This window comes from Otolemur garnettii, unplaced genomic scaffold, assembly GCF_000181295.1.
Source record: "Otolemur garnettii isolate 467f Iridium unplaced genomic scaffold, OtoGar3 scaffold00028, whole genome shotgun sequence".
Classification (NCBI taxonomy): domain Eukaryota; kingdom Metazoa; phylum Chordata; class Mammalia; order Primates; family Galagidae; genus Otolemur; species Otolemur garnettii.
In genome coordinates this window covers 4,342,786-4,358,550 of record NW_003852423.1, presented here as the reverse complement: position 1 = coordinate 4,358,550, position 15,765 = coordinate 4,342,786, and the positions used below count along the sequence as shown (strand labels likewise).

Below are 15,765 nucleotides of genomic sequence, written 5' to 3'. Positions count from 1 at the left end.
GTGTGTGTGTGTGTGTACATACCACATTTTATTTATCCACTCACACATTAATGGGCACGGGTTGGTTCCACAGCTTTGCGATTGTGAATTGTGCTGTGATAGACATCCAGTTCCAGGTGTGCCTTTTACAAAGTGACTTCTGTCCTTTGGGTGGATCCCTGGTACTGGGATTGCTGGCTCCAAGGGCAGACCTACTTTCGGTTCTTTGAGAAGTCTTCATACTGACCTTCATAGAGGTTTTACTAATTCACATTCCCACCAGTGGGCTACAAACGTTCCCTTATCACTGTACCGGCACCAGCATCTATTATTTTTCCACTTGTTATGGTGCTATCTCAGTTTGTTTTGGTCTGCATTGCCCTGACAGTTACTGACGTTGAGTGTCTTTTTATGTGTTGGTTGGCCATTTGTTTCTCCTCTTTTGAAAAATATGTTTTGCCTACCTTTTAGTGGGGTTATTTTATTTTTTCTCACTGATTTAACTGGATTCCTTATAGATTTGGGGTGGTAAGCCTTTAATCTCGAATCGTAAGACTTTTTTTTTTTTTTTTTGAGGTAGAGACTCAAGCTATCCCCCTGGGTAGAGTGCTGTGGCATCACAGCTCACAGCAACCTCCAGCTCCAGGGCTCAAGTGAGTCTCCTGCCTCAGCCTCCCAAGTAGCTGGGACTACAGGTGCCTGTCACAATGCCCGGCTATTTTTTGGTTGCAGCCGTCATAGTTGTTTGACGGGCCTGGGCTGGATTTGAACCTGCCGCCTTAGGTGTATGTGGCTGGTGCCTTAGCCACTTGAGCCACAGACGCCGAGCCTCAAATTGTAAGACTTAAAAAATACATATCCTAGATGTAAGTTCATTAGCAGATTTGTGATTGTAAATATTTTCTCCCATTCTGCCAATTGGTTTTTCACTTTCTTGGTTGAGTCTTTTAAACATAAAAATATTTAAGTTTGTTGAAGTTTAATTTACTGATAGCTTTTGTCACTTGTACTCTAAGAGATATTACCTAGCTCAGGTTCACTAAGATTTTCTTCTAAGTGTTTTATAGTTTTATCCACTTGGATTTAATATTATTGTGGACTTACATACCTAATTAATAATCATCTCTAGGGCATAGTAGTTATAAGTGATAATAAGAGTTTGCAACATTAGTTTTAGAAAGGGAAAGTTTTGTTCTGAGCCACAGGTGCCACAAGGAAAGTTTTGTTCTGAGCCACAGGTGCCACAAGGAAAGTTTTGTTCTGAGCCACAGGTGCCACAAGGAAAGTTTTGTTCTGTACCTTCTGTTACCTTTTACAGAATAATAAAGGAATGGCATATTATAAACCACGTATAATAAAAAAAAAGCTTTTTGAAAACATAAATTCAACTAGATTTCTTTAGCTAGACTAATTTTAACAAGGCCAAAATAAATAAAATTAGAAGTGAAAAAGGAGACATCACAACTAATACTAAACTAAATTAATAGTAATTTCTAATACCACAGAAATATAAAGGATTATGAGAGGCTGTTATGAACACTACATGTTAACAAATTGGAAAACCTAGAAGAAGTGAATATACTTCTAGTCACAATTCACCTAATAAGACTGAAGCAGGAATTGAGATCCTGAACAGGCAAATAATGAATGAGATAGAAGCAGTAATAAAAAGTCTCCCAGGAGGCGGAGGCTTCATGCTGAATTCTAGCAAACATTTAAAGAACTAAAACCAATTCTGCTCAAACCATTCCAAAAACTGAAGACTATGGAATACTTGCAAACTCATTCTACAAGGCCAGCATCTCCTGATAGCAGAAGCAGACGAGGATACAACAAAAAGCAAAACTCCAGCCCAGGATCCCAGATGAACATAGAACTGGTATTTCTAACCAGTCCCCAGATGACACTGCTGCCACTTTAAGAAATGCTGTCTCAGAGAGACTGCATTCGGCCATCCTGCATGTATGTTTGCAAGACATATGGGTCTTTCTTCCACCCAGCTCAGTGATTTTTTTTCCACTCAACCTCAATATAAGGCCATTTTGTAATCAGAAACAGGAGATGAAGACTCCAAAGCACAGATGCATAGAGATGAGCACACAGGTGTGAATGACTTTTCATTGCAGCTGATATCAGGCACATCTCCGCTTAGAAGAAGGAAACAGGAGCATATGATCAGCAGGAGGGAAAGAGACAGCACTAATGAAAAAAATTACAATTTCACTAGAGCAGAAAACTTATCTGTGTACCAACAGAGAAACTATGCAAAGGTTTGTCATCCTCAGCGTGACTAGTCACATGGCCTTGGTAGACACTTGAACCTTGGTGGGACCTTTCCCCAGAGGCTCTGTAGTATTAACACCTGCTCTCTGGAAAGCCATTCTTGGTAGGAGGACGAAGAAGACCCATTAATTATAAAGCCATTTAGATTATTACTTTGTCCTGCTTTCCTCTGCATCTGAGAACTTAATTCTGAGGCTTCCTGACATGGGAACCTCTGTTAGATGGTGGGTCTCTTGAAGTGACTGGTGTGAACAATTCTTTTCAGCTGGTTGCAGGCTACATCTGAAAGATTACTAGTTCTGCAACCCAGAAAGTCTTAACTTTGTGATTCATTATATGCTTGTTTTGAGTGTCCTCATGACTTTTCCTAAGAACATTAAATGGTTTCTAATATTTATATGAGGCTTTTAACAGCAGATGACAACAGTTTCCTAAAAGGTTAGTCAAGTTGGCAGAAGGAGTTTCAACCACTAAATGAAGACCATTGTTATAAAATTAGTATGTTTATCCTAAACTTGTCTAAATCCGCAGTTTTGTTCACCTTTCTTACTAGGTACTTATTGCACAATATGTTTGGTACTCCAATTTCTCTAAGCTCAGTACTTCTTTGGTTTTCCTGTTTCATTCTGCAGAGAAGAGGGAGTGGGCATGTCACCTGGGCAGGGAGTGGTGGTCAGGAAGGCCTGTTAGGAGCAGATAAGGTAGGAGGGAGTGCATTCTTGTGAGACTTTATTGCTGAAATTATCCATGCTGTAAGAGAACCCTTGGGGCGTTCCTGGTAAAAGGCCCGCCTGAGTGTGTCCAATAAGGGGCGATTATTCCCCAAAGAACAGCTACATCCCAAGGTGGGCCTGTGCTACCCAACATCTAATCTGCCTTCTTTGAGTGGTAACAGCCTGATTTTCTTTGGGGAAAATACTCTGATTTACTTCTGACAGTCCTATGTAAGAAGTGGATGCTATTAATACCTGTTCCACAGCTGAGAAAACAAAGGCTCCAAAAGTGAATTAACTTATGCAGAGTGAAACAGTAAGCAGTGGGGTCAAGATATAAACCAGGCAGCCTGGCCCCAGAAGCCTGCGCCTTGCCTGTAATCACCACGCACTGAGCTTCTCGTTCTCTTACCAGACTGTGAATGTTTCTTAAGCACAGAAACCATGAATGTCTGCACTTTTCCAGCTCAGTGTCTAGCATTCGACAGATAAGAAATACCTACTTGGTGAGTACATAAACAAATACTCTCATGAAAGATCAAATTCCTCTCTGGTAGGGCTCAGAGATGGCCCTTTCGGAAGGTGGCAAGGTGGAGGCAGGGGCCACCTTGTGGGAACTTCCTCAGGTTAGAATCTGCACTCACCAAAAGCTTCTTCCTGATGGCCTCTAGTTTTTCAGTCGCTGCAGCCAATTCCAAGTTTGCTTGGGCTAATGCTTGGCGTTTGGGCTCCACATCACAGTAGACCTGAAAATTCATGCAATCAATAAAGATGCAAAGAAGATAAGTGATCATTCAGGCCTAGCTAGAAGCTGTACAATTAGTATCTCTAATGCACCTGGTAAGCTGTCAGCTGTCTCTTAGCCCTGGTCCCACCTCAAAGCAGAGCCACAACCACATGGCCTTCCACCTTCTCTCCAATCACTTACTCACTCTGGACCTTCACACTACCAGTACTTTCATAAAATGCTATATAGGTCAGACACCACTAAGAAACTAAAGTTGGCTGGTCATCAATTGTGGAGGTAATTATTCTCCTATCATTAGAAACAGTGCAAGAACTATAGCTGCAGTAGAGATCAGGTCTAGCCTTTAAGGCAGAAAATAAGAGCAGAAAGATTCTCTGAATGCAGAAAGGACAGTGAGAGATGCCCTCACACAAGATTAACCACATTTTTACTTCCTTTTCCAGATTCCTCACCACCTTCAGTGCAGGTTCTGTGAATGGATTTTTAAATTAAAAAAAAATTTTTTTGAGACAAAGTTGTACTCTGTTGCTTTGGGGATCACCCAGTTATGCTGGGGATCATAACAGCAACCCCAAACTCTTGGGCTCAGGCAATCCTCTTGTCTCAGCCTCCAGAGGGACTGAAACTATAGGCGTGTACCACCATGCCTGGTTAGGGGTTTTTTTTTGTTTGTTTTTGTTTTTTTCCTATTTTAAGTAGAGACGGGGTCTGGCTCTTGTTCCAGCTGGTCTCAAACTCCTGAGCTCAGGCAATCCTCCCGCCTTGACCTCGCAGAGTGTTAGGATTACAGGTGTGAGCCACCACTCCCAGCCTGAATGGATGGTTTGAGCATTTGGGTGGATAAATTTTTCTCTTGAGGGGAAGAGAGGAAGGAAATTAAATTTTATTTTCTCTTTTATAGCAAAATAACACAGCCCCAGTGCAGTCTAGCCTCATTTCATGATTTCATGCAGGGTCTGAGAACACAGGGCCCAGACACTTCCAGAGGACACACACTGGCTGCCCCCCCCCCCCCGGTCTAAACTCTTCCTCTATAAAGATTTCCACTAAAGAGGAAAAGAGCCAGAGAGTCCTATTCCCCTGGACCTTACAGTATAAAGGATATAAACTGTTTTTCTGAAAATCATTTTTGGGAATGGCATTGATTATAACTAGCTTTTTCTTGGTAATTCCATATTTGACTATAACATACAACCCTCTAAGACAAAAATGAGAGTTCTTCAGAGTTGAGTACCATCAACGGCTCACCTTTTATATCCAATACGCGACCAAGTATTTGGGACATAGTTGGCAGATGATAAATATTTAATAAATAAGTGACTAAAGGAAATGCTCATCTCTATACTGCCCCAAAGTGCCAATTTTAGATTTGATAAGAAACAGGCAAAAATCAACAGGCAGGGATTAATTTAATTCAGTGGGAATTCAGATTTGCAGTGGTTTCAAGCCAACATGAATTGAATATTTAAATGTAAATAGATATAATTCATATATGTAACAAGTTTTCATCTAATTACTGCTCTTTTATTTTATTTTATTTTATTTTGAGACAGAGCCTCAAGCTATCCCCAGGGTAGAGTGCTGTGGCATCACAGCTCACAGCAATCTCCAACTCCTGGGCCCAAGCGAGTCTCCTGCCTCTGCCTCCCAAGTAGCTGGGACCACAAGCGCCCGCCACAACGCCTGGCTATTTTTTGGTTGCAGCCGTCATTGTTGTTTTTTGGCGGGCCCGGGCTGGATTCAAACCCGCCACCTCAGGTGTATGTGGCTGGCACCTTAGCCACTTGAGCTATAGGCACCGAGCCACTGCTCTTTTATTTAAAGTAACTAATCACTCTACTCCCCCCAGAAGATAACATTTCAAACATTCTCCTGTATTGAATTGTTTACTCTGACACATTCAGGTCTTATTTTTAGCACTACATATCCTTCTTTGGAGAACTAAATATCAAATGAGTTCACTTTTTTGGCTGACCTAGAACTTAATACGTGTACGGCCCTTTGTGGATTAACACCTGCAGACCTTCTGATTAGGACAGGTACCTCATAGAATTTAATGATGTTGATGACCCAGGCACAGAGACCAGCTGCTGCAAAGGATTTGGTCCGAATCAGGTTTGGATTAAACTCCGGGTCTTTCAAATACTGTTCGTTCACCACTTTTAGACAGTTCTCTGGAATGTGCTCTTTGTCATAGTTAATTAACGCTTGCAAAAAATCATCAACCTGCAAAGCAAAAAGATTTATTGCAATGAACCCATTTTGGCTGTGGAGAAAATTCCAAGATCAAAAGTTAAAATCAGCTTTTAGGACTCACATTACAAAAGCAAAATTGGCAAGCTGCATTTATCCTACTGTTTGACTTTTTCAGTCTTTAGAGTATGAAGTTAGAATTAGCAATGGACACTTTTAAAACCTCTTCTATCCCAGGGTAAAATATTCAATCCCGGCACAGGAGGTATTCACATTTTGAAGAAAAGAAAGGCATAAAAGAAAAAGCAAAACACACCAAAAAGCCCCTTTGCTTCACCTTCTTGTACATTAGTAACATTTTTCCAGCCTAAGAAATCCATGTAATTTTCTCCCTCCTACACTTAAATGCTTTCATAATTTAGCAAATAATTAGCAGCCTTCCACCTGCTGCTGGCATTGACTTAGGTATGCCATAACCCCAAGCTCACCTCCAACTTGGCAAACAAAAACTAAGCCTTGAGAACATACAGCACATCACATTAGCAACATGAAGATGATGTCTTTCAACGCGAGCATCTCTTGCGATCAAACACAAACACAGTACTGAAAACAGTATGGAAAGTGTTGGGATTTTCGTCTCGCCAGGCTGGCTGATACCTTTCCCATGAAGACTTTAGCTGCTTTCCAACTTCGGTCTTTGGGCACTCTCCCCCGAGGAGCCAGAAGGACCATCACGGCTGCAGTGACATTGGTGACCGCATTTGGGGGGTTGGGAAAAGCTTTCAGCTCAGTGAGGTTGACCTTAAGAAGAGCACATACTCAGGATCAGCCAGGGGTGAAGAAGCACTGCTCAGTTGCCAAGTGGGTCTTTTTTTTTTTTTGCAGTTTTTGGCCAGGGCTGGGTTTGGACCTGCCACCTCTGGCATATGGGGCTGGTGCCCTACTCCTTTGAGCCACAGGTGCTGCCTGCCAAGGGGTCTTTTTAGTGGCCTTCCACCTCTCTTTATCACATCAAAGGTCTCCCTTTGGCAGTCCTTTGTTGCCCAGGAACTCTCCGTCAGACCTAGGAGGTTCATTTCTTGCTTACCACTTCACACATACTGGGGAAACCTCACCATTTTGTCTTGCCTCCAAGAAAAATTATCCATCTGGTATACCAGTCCTGCTTACTGAGGACAGAAAGTGTTATATACATATAAGTTATAAGCTATTTCTGGGTTCTATCTTGCTATGTAATATATTTGTATTTTAAGTAGATCCCTCCCAGAAAGATAATCCTTTAGTTTGGTGTCTCTTAGTTTTATTTTTCTGTCTTACCCAAGTAAGAGACATTTTCCATTACATGGCAGGGAATCTCAACTGGGTGGGGGCACCAAGGTATGCTGAACCTTCTCTATTCTTAAATCCCCACAAGTCAGAGCACTGATTTGCCCAATAGACAGAATTAAAGGTAAAAATTCCAAGTATCCAGGCAAATACCTTGGGGCAGGAATTAGAACATATAAGAAATACATATAGGTTCACGGCACATGATTTAAAAAGCAAAAACAACTGACCAGCTTATTTCTTGTGATATCTTATGTGCCACATACAACTTTGTCAAATGTTAATCCTGATTCTGCTCCCTTGCCAGAAACTGCCTGTGTATTTGGTAAATGATGGCAGAGAATGGAAAGGGTGTGAACGTCAGAGCAAAAACAAAGACTTAAAATACGTTAATGATGATTGAGAGCTGGCTCACCCAGATTCTTTCATCATTTATAAATATACTCAGCTTGATATTTTAAATGATATTAATTTATTTTGCCTGGGCAAAGTATATTTGGAGAAAATTTACAAATTTAGAGAAAAATAAAGAAGAAAATAAACATTCTATTATTTAGAGATAATCAGTTATTCTTTTTTTTCTAATCTTTCCCTGTGCACATGAACATTTTTTACCTAAAGTAGTAGTCGTTATCCCATTTTATGCGTATAATCTGTTTCTTCATCCATTCCATAGAGCATGAACGTTTTCTCATGTTGCTAACCAGTAATCAACAATGTCATTTTAATGGCAGCCGAATATTTGAAGGTATAATAACCAATCTCCTATCACGGCATACTTACATTGTTTTAAATTTTTCAGTTTTATGGAAATACTATAAGAAACATCCAGGTAGGTAATTCTTTTGCTTACGATCAAAATTATTTTCTTAAAAAAAAAAAGAACACTTAGAAAAGGAATAGAATATTTCTTTGAAGAGCAGTGAAAATTCTTGGAAGTTGAATTACAGAAACCTCCTGCCTAGTGATTTCCTGGGATTTTTCCTAGAGGCTGGAAGAACCCCAGGGCAAGATTAGCTATAGGCTCTTAATATAGCATTGCTCACAATTTCATTTTTCCTTACAATATGCTTGTGATGAATACAGATTCCCTCTTATGGGAATCTGAAAACTCAACATGGTTTCTAAGCTAGAAGAAATGGTGGGGACCAGACTTAGGTTCCCACTGTTCTTTCCACGAGGGTCTCTCATCAATGCTACTCTTTATATTCCAGAGAAAATAAAGAATTCCTTGCCTAGTTCTCAAAGCAGTTCATGCTATGAAAAACTGGACTTGGGCCAAATCCAGCTGCGAACGCTCTAACTGCCTTTCGTAAGAATATAAATCTCATAGTGTTTACAGAGTCCTGGATGGGAAAAGAAGTTGAACTAGAATGATGACCTAAGTCTTTCTACTCTTAAATAAAAAGGAAAAAAACCCTTTGTGGTTGCATGGGCTAAACTCTTAGCTTATACAAACTCTAACAACCTTTGAATATTATTTTGAGGAAACCTGTGTATGAACCATGAGATCATCTTTACCCTGTTGAGCGTGTTGAGTGCAGCTGTAGCAGCCACCAGTGCAGGCTCAGCCTTGACTAAGTCCGCCTCACATTCTCTCTGCTTCTGAGACACTTCCGTCTGAATGGCTGTCACCTAATGAGAGAGGAAAAGCCCACAAACCCACCACGCAGATTATTATCTTGGATTTCCCTCCTGGAAAATGGAGATGGACTCAGAGGCACTGTTAAATATTTCACTTCTCTATACTTTGAGCAGGTGTGAGGAATTTGTCTTAAAGACTGCTTTTCCTCTGGGAATAGTATGTATACGAAGTTTTGTAAATGCCCAAAAAACACAATGACAGATCCCAACACAAATGGATTCAGGCATCAAAATGCTCTAAGGCAGTGGCTCTCAACCTTCCTAACGCCGCGGCCCTTTAATACAGGCCCTGTGGGTCTCCACCCACAGGTTGAGAACCACTGCTCTAAGGGCTTTACCTGATTTAATTATAAATTAACATGAAAGCAGTTCATAAAACAGCAAGACTAAGTGATTTCTCGGTTCTTCGATTTTCTTTTTCAGAGAGTCCTGGAAAAGTTAAAATCCAGGCTAACTCAGTAACTTGGCTAGAGTTCTCCACTGTTTGCTAAGAAGCTCTGTTGGCCTTTTCTTCTTTTCTTCTCTCTCTCTCAGGAACCCGGTGTCTATTATTATAATATGTATTTTAACAGCTTACATATTTTGGGAGATTTTTAAATTTCAAAATATTCAGCAGGCACAAATCTTTTAGTTTACATGGATTTCTTTTATAATGCTTCAGCCCTGGCAATAGGTGTGCCCGTCACCCACTTAATGATGTTCCCAGTAACCATGAGGTAGGTTTTGACCCTCCGCTCCTCTCCCTTCCCTCCTGGTTGATTCCCACTGAATTTTACTTCCCTCTGTGCACACGTGTGCTCATCACTTAGTTCCGACTTACTACTGAGTACATGTAGTGTTTGTTTGCCCATTTCTTTTCTTTTTTTTTTTTAACTGGGGCTGGGTTTGAACCCCCCACCTCTGGTATATGGGACTGGTGCCCTACTCCTTTGAGCCACAGGTGCTGCCCATGTTTTTCCATTCTTAAGACACTTAGGAGAATGATCTCTGGTTCCAACCAGATGGTTGAATGTGATATTAATTCATCTTTTTGGCTATTTCTTAAGAACAGAGTTGAAGCTCTTTTGTTCAACTGGTCAGAGTATTCTATAATCATGGATTGGATGCTTAACCACAGACAGTATTTTTATAACGACTAATTGCTGGTTTCTCCACGGACCTGGTAAGAAACCACAGATGCAAGAGCTCAGCTCTATCTCTGCTAAGGGAACAATAATATCGATGCCTATTATCCTCTGGTGGGTCCAGTGGCACCTCTTCACTGGCCAAAGAGGGTGGCTGCATCAGCCTCCTGACGTGACATGCCACATGATAAGCCAGTGATTTTCAACTGGTGAGTCACGGCACACTGGGGTGATGGGAAAGGATCCTAGATATGCCGGGAAAAATTTTAAAGATCATTAATTAAATTATTGTTAAAAGAAGTTTGAAGCATAGTAAGTACATTATTTTTAAAATCTTTTTTTTTGATGAACACAATTTAAGTGTGCCATGGAAGTTTAACTACAGGTTCAAGTGTGCCGTGAGCTAAAAAAGTCGCAAAACACTGGGATGAATGGAAACTGTGTTGATAAACGTGAAACGAAACAAAATGAGAAGCAGGGGGGAGGTTACCGGCCTCCTCTCCAGATACCTAGAGGATTTGAATGATCAGAAAGACTGAATTTTTAGTCCTGAGCAGAAAATTTGAGTGTCAAAGCGGTGGCACTGGGCACCAGGATCTCATCACCCTGGGGGAATAGTTCCTGTGGTGACAGTGATTGTGGCATCTAAAGTGTGAACAAAAGTGTATTTCTTCAGATATGTTTGGAATGAACAGGTTTAACCATACCATAAAATTAAACACTGCTCACAACAAATTATGTTGTCTACTACAGCTTTATTACCCTTAATTACCCTGCTCCTGATTAACCATTATTTTGCTGTGTACTGCACCTTTTATGAACATAATTGGTTCAGGGTAGATACGGGGCCTCCTGCTAATACACACACAGCTACTGTTAATGTAAATAAGAAAACCCCGCATACTTACTGAGGCCTCTCCAAAACCATAACCCTCAAATACTGCCAGAAAGGGACCATGAAAATTCTAATACTACATTTTCAGTGTGTTAGAGACATCACTTCAGATGAAAGAGAGTGTAGGTGAGTTACCACTTCAGGTTTATCTATTTTCCATGAGGATGTAGTGAATCTACAAATGCTGTGTGGGGCCATTTATAATAGCATCATCTTAAAATCATTTCAGGATTGTAGATTTTTAGACGGGGCAAAACCTTAAAGAGTATTTCTTCTAAGTGCTATTTCTGGGAGCTTGGGAGTTGCTACTCTTCTCCTTCTGACTCCTTTATTGTTATTACTGAAGGTTTTTTTTTTTTCCTTTAGGCAACTTTTATAAACAAAACAATCTTGAACATTATATAACCCCCAACAAATACAACAGAAGAAGTTAGTCCTGATTGGACAGCTTATTTCCCATTCCCAACGTCTCTTACCCTGAGAGGTAGCGATACCAGGGGAGTGAAAACTCTGTATATTTCAGCGACGTGGGGAGCCACAGTGTGCAATTTCCTCTGCACTATGGCTCCTGGGTGGTGCTCAGCAAGGCTGAACCTACAGAGGGGAACGCGCTACGTGGATCATCCCCCGTGTGTGCTTTCCCTCTACTGCGATGTGTTAAAGCAGAGACTTGGAGATAGCCCCATCCCTGGGTGCACCAAAACTTCTCTGCCTTCTATGAGTCAACAGCTCTTTGCAGATGTTCATAAGATTTAGTGGTGATCACAGAAAACAATAAAGTCCCAGTATCTGCTTGGTATGAGCTAAGTTATGTCTGCTCAAAATTAATATGTTGAAATCCTAATGCCCCGCAACCTCAGAACATGACTGTATTTGGAGACAGGGCCTTTGGAGAGGTGACTAAGTTAAACTGACATCATTAGGTAGGCCCAAATTCAAGCTGACTTATGTCCCTACAAGAAGTTTGAACACAGGGATGAGTGCTCACAGGGAAAGATCACGTGAGGACACAGAAGGCAGCTGCTTACAGGCCACGGAAAAGAGGTCTTAGGAGAAACCAAACCTACTGACACATTGATCTTGGACTTGCAGCCTCCAGAACTGTGAGAAAATAATTTCCTGTTGTTGAGCCCCCCAGTCGGTAGTATTTTGTTATCACAGCCCCAGCAAACTGGCATACTGCTTTTGCCAGCCTTCAGATGTAAGAAAATCCCTGATGGTCCTCTAAAACCCAAACCTACCCACATTTGGAAAAGAAACACACACAAAAACTGACAGCCATCCAGAATCAAGCAGGATGTGCAACTTTGGAAGGGATTATATTAACAATTTAATTTAGAAGGTATGTCTACTCATGAGGATTACACTCCATCTAAGGGAGAATGTAATTTGAAAAGTGATTGTAGAATTCTCAGAATTTTAGAAGTTGGGCTGAGAAGTTAAGCAGAGATGGAAGAACCAATTTCATTTATTTTTTTTATTAAATGATAACTATGTACATTAATGCAATTCTGAGGTACAGTGTGGCATTTTCATATACAATTTGAAATATTTTCATCAAACTGGTTAACATAGCCTTCATGTCATTTTCTTAGTTATTTTGTTAAGACAATCATATTCTACTCTTAGAAAGATTCACTTGTACCCTTGTAAGATAAACCATAGAAGTGATTCCTCCAATCACCCTCCCTGTACCCATTCCCTCCTCCCTTCCCCATCCCCCTTCCCCATATCCTTAGGCTGTTATTAGGTTATAGATTTCATATGAAAGCTATAAATTAATTTCATAATAGGGCTGTGTACATTGGATACTTTTCTTCCATTCCTGTGACATTTTGCTAAGAAGAGCACTTTCCAGCTCCAACCACGTGAACATGAAGTCTCCATCCTTCTTTATGGCTGCATAGTATTCCATGGTGTACATATACCACAGTTTGTTGATCCATTCATGAATTGATGGGCACTTGGGCTTCTTCCATGGCCTGGCAATTATGAATTGGGCTGCAATAAACATTCTGATACAAGTATTTTTGTTGTAATGTGATTTTTGGTCTTCTGGGTATATACCTAATAAAGGAATTGCAGGGTCAAATGGCAGGGCTATTTTTAGTTCTCTAAGTGTTCTCCAGACGTCTTTCCAAAAGGAACGTATTAGTTTACATTCCCACCAGCAGTGTAGAAGTGTTCCCTTTTCTCCACATCCATGCCAGCATCTTTGGTTTTGGGTTTTGTAATATGGACTAATCTTACTGGAGTGAGGTGATATCTCAGAGTAGGTTTGATTTGCATTTCTCTGATGATTAAGGATGGTGAGCATTTTTTCATATATCTGTAGGCCATGCGCCGATCTTCTTTAGAGAAATTTCTTTTCAAGTCCCTTACCCACCCTGAGATGGGATCACTCGTTCTCTTCTTGCTAATACATTTGAGTTCTCTATGGATTCTGTTTATTAAACCTTTGTCAGAGACATAACCTGCAAAAATCTTCTCCCATTCTGAGGGATGTCTGCTTGCTTTACTTACTGTGTTCTTGGCTGTGCAGAAGCTGTTTAGTTTGATCAGGTCCCAGTAGTGTATTTTTGATGTTGCTTCAATTGCCTGGGCTGTCCTCCTCATAAAATATTTGCCCAGGCCAATTTCTTCAAGTATTTTTTCTACACTTTCTTCTAGTATTTTTATGGTTTTATGTCTTAAGTTTAAATCTTTAATCCAGTGAGAGTCTATCTTAGTGAATGGTGAAAGGTGTGGGTCCAGTTTCAGTCTTCTACAGGTTGCCAGCCAGTTCTCCCAGCACCATTTGTTAAATAGGGAATCTTTTCCCCACTCAGTGTTTTTAATTGGCTTGTCAAAGATCAGGTAATGGTAAGTAGCTGGATTCATCTGTTGGTTCTCTATTCTGTTCCATACATCTACCTCTCTATTTTTGTGCCAGTACCATGCTGTTTTGATCTCTATGGATTTATAGTATAATCTGAGGTCTGGTAGGGTGATTCCTCCTGCTTTGCTTTTATTCCTGAGTAATGTCTTGGCTATTCGAGTTTTTTTCTGATTCCATATAAAATGAAGTATTATTTTTTCAAGATCTTTAAAATATGAGGGTGGAGCTTTAATAGGGATTGCATTAAAATTATATATTGCTTTGAGCAGTATGGACATTTTAACAATGTTGATTCTTCTCAGCCATGAGCATGGTATGTTTTTCCATTTGTTAACATTTTCAGCTATTTCTTTTCTTAGAGTTTCATAGTTCTCTCTATAGAGATCTTTCACATCCTTTGTTAGGTAAACTCCCAAATAGTTCATCTTCTTTGGCACTACTGTGAATGGAAGAACCAATTTTCTAAGGCTTAATGGTGCTTGTGTTCCTTGAAGTCATTGCTGGCAATGTTCCAGTGGTTTGAGTGGCACTGGGTTATTTTATTAATGTAAATATGAAGCTGCACTTTTAACCTGGGCTGTCAGGACACACAACAAGGCAGTCTCTAAACCCCAATACGTGTTTAGTGGGGGGGGGTTTATTCATCTTAAATATGGCAATATACTTTGTGAGATATACAGCAGTACTTTTTAATTACTATTCATCTATTAAGCTTTGAGACCTTAATTACATGGGATGAGAAAGTCCATATCTACTTCCTTTGGTATGGTATGTGTAGCCTAGTATCTAGCACACCACTGAACATCTCACAGATGGGAGCCCACAGTATGGATTAATTTATGAAATGTAGTCTAATTACAGATAGACCTTCCTTCCAAGGCCACCCAATTCCACATAATTCCTTACACCATCACGTCTCTCTATTTGATTTTCATCAGAGCACTTATCACTAACTCATACGAAAGAATTTCTGGGGTATCCAAGGACAGGATTGTCTCCACATTTCTGCTCTACCAGGCAGAGGTAGAGGTGCACTTGTTTCTCAGTGTGTTACTTGTACCCTGTCAGTCTTTTCCTTTACAGGGTCAACTACGTGAGGCCACCTGGCCTGTCAAATATCCCCAATATCCTAGAACAGCGCTGGGCAAAAAAAATGAGTGTTCAGTGAATATTTGTTATTTATAATTAAATTTTGCTCCATGGATGAGATAAAAATGTTTATAAATATTATTTTTATTTCCTGGTATGGATTAAATATAAAAATAGCACGTGTCTTTTTTGTGTTTGATGAACTTCACTAAACCTGTTGGAATCCTAATTTGCCAAAAACTGCGCCCCAAAATAAGAAAAATTTTGTCATAGGAATCCACATGTAAAAATATTTTCAGAGTATTTGTTATATGTTATGATCTCCAAAACATATTTGTGATGATAAGTACTGATATAACAATTACTGGAACATCACTAGTTAGGTAATACCTGGAAAATATTCCCTAGGTGGAATTATGATAGTCATACCATGTGTGATACCTGATTGCTTAATATAATAATATACTTTTAAGGACATTCTCTAATTATCTCAATGGAAACATCTACCACCAGAAAGAGAAATTATCATATACGCCCACTAGCCATGCCAAATACGCTTTATCTCCATCTCCAAATATGCTGTATCTTATTTTTTATACCTGTTTGCTCAGAATTCTGATTTTCAGTAAGTCTTCAGTTTTGTAAGGTAAAGAAAACATACTCAATACACATTAGGAAAAAAAGAAAAACCACCCACTGTCTATGGATGACTGGCAACCCCACTGGAAAAACTCAAATATTTTCTGGCACCCTGAAATACAAGAATAATAACATAATGGCTACTGATTCAATGGCCATTAGAATGTTCGCAACTCATGTTTTTCTGCTAACTTTTTTTTATTTTATTGATTATAATCTTTTGTCTAAAATAAGAAATTTTTGCCTCATACATT

General features: G+C 39.9%; 1 protein-coding gene across 1 annotated transcript in view; it reads right to left on the bottom strand.

The window, feature by feature from the left end:
• Window positions 1-15,765, bottom strand: part of DNAH11 (dynein axonemal heavy chain 11) — a 357,421-nt gene that overhangs the window by 107,372 nt on the left and 234,284 nt on the right. The window contains exons 58-61 of the mRNA XM_012804394.2: window positions 8,764-8,877; window positions 6,574-6,717; window positions 5,767-5,949; window positions 3,620-3,721 (exon numbers count right to left, since the gene is read on the bottom strand). Of these exons, the coding sequence (XP_012659848.1) occupies window positions 3,620-3,721; window positions 5,767-5,949; window positions 6,574-6,717; window positions 8,764-8,877 (543 nt within the window). The remainder of the gene's footprint in view (window positions 1-3,619; window positions 3,722-5,766; window positions 5,950-6,573; window positions 6,718-8,763; window positions 8,878-15,765) is intronic.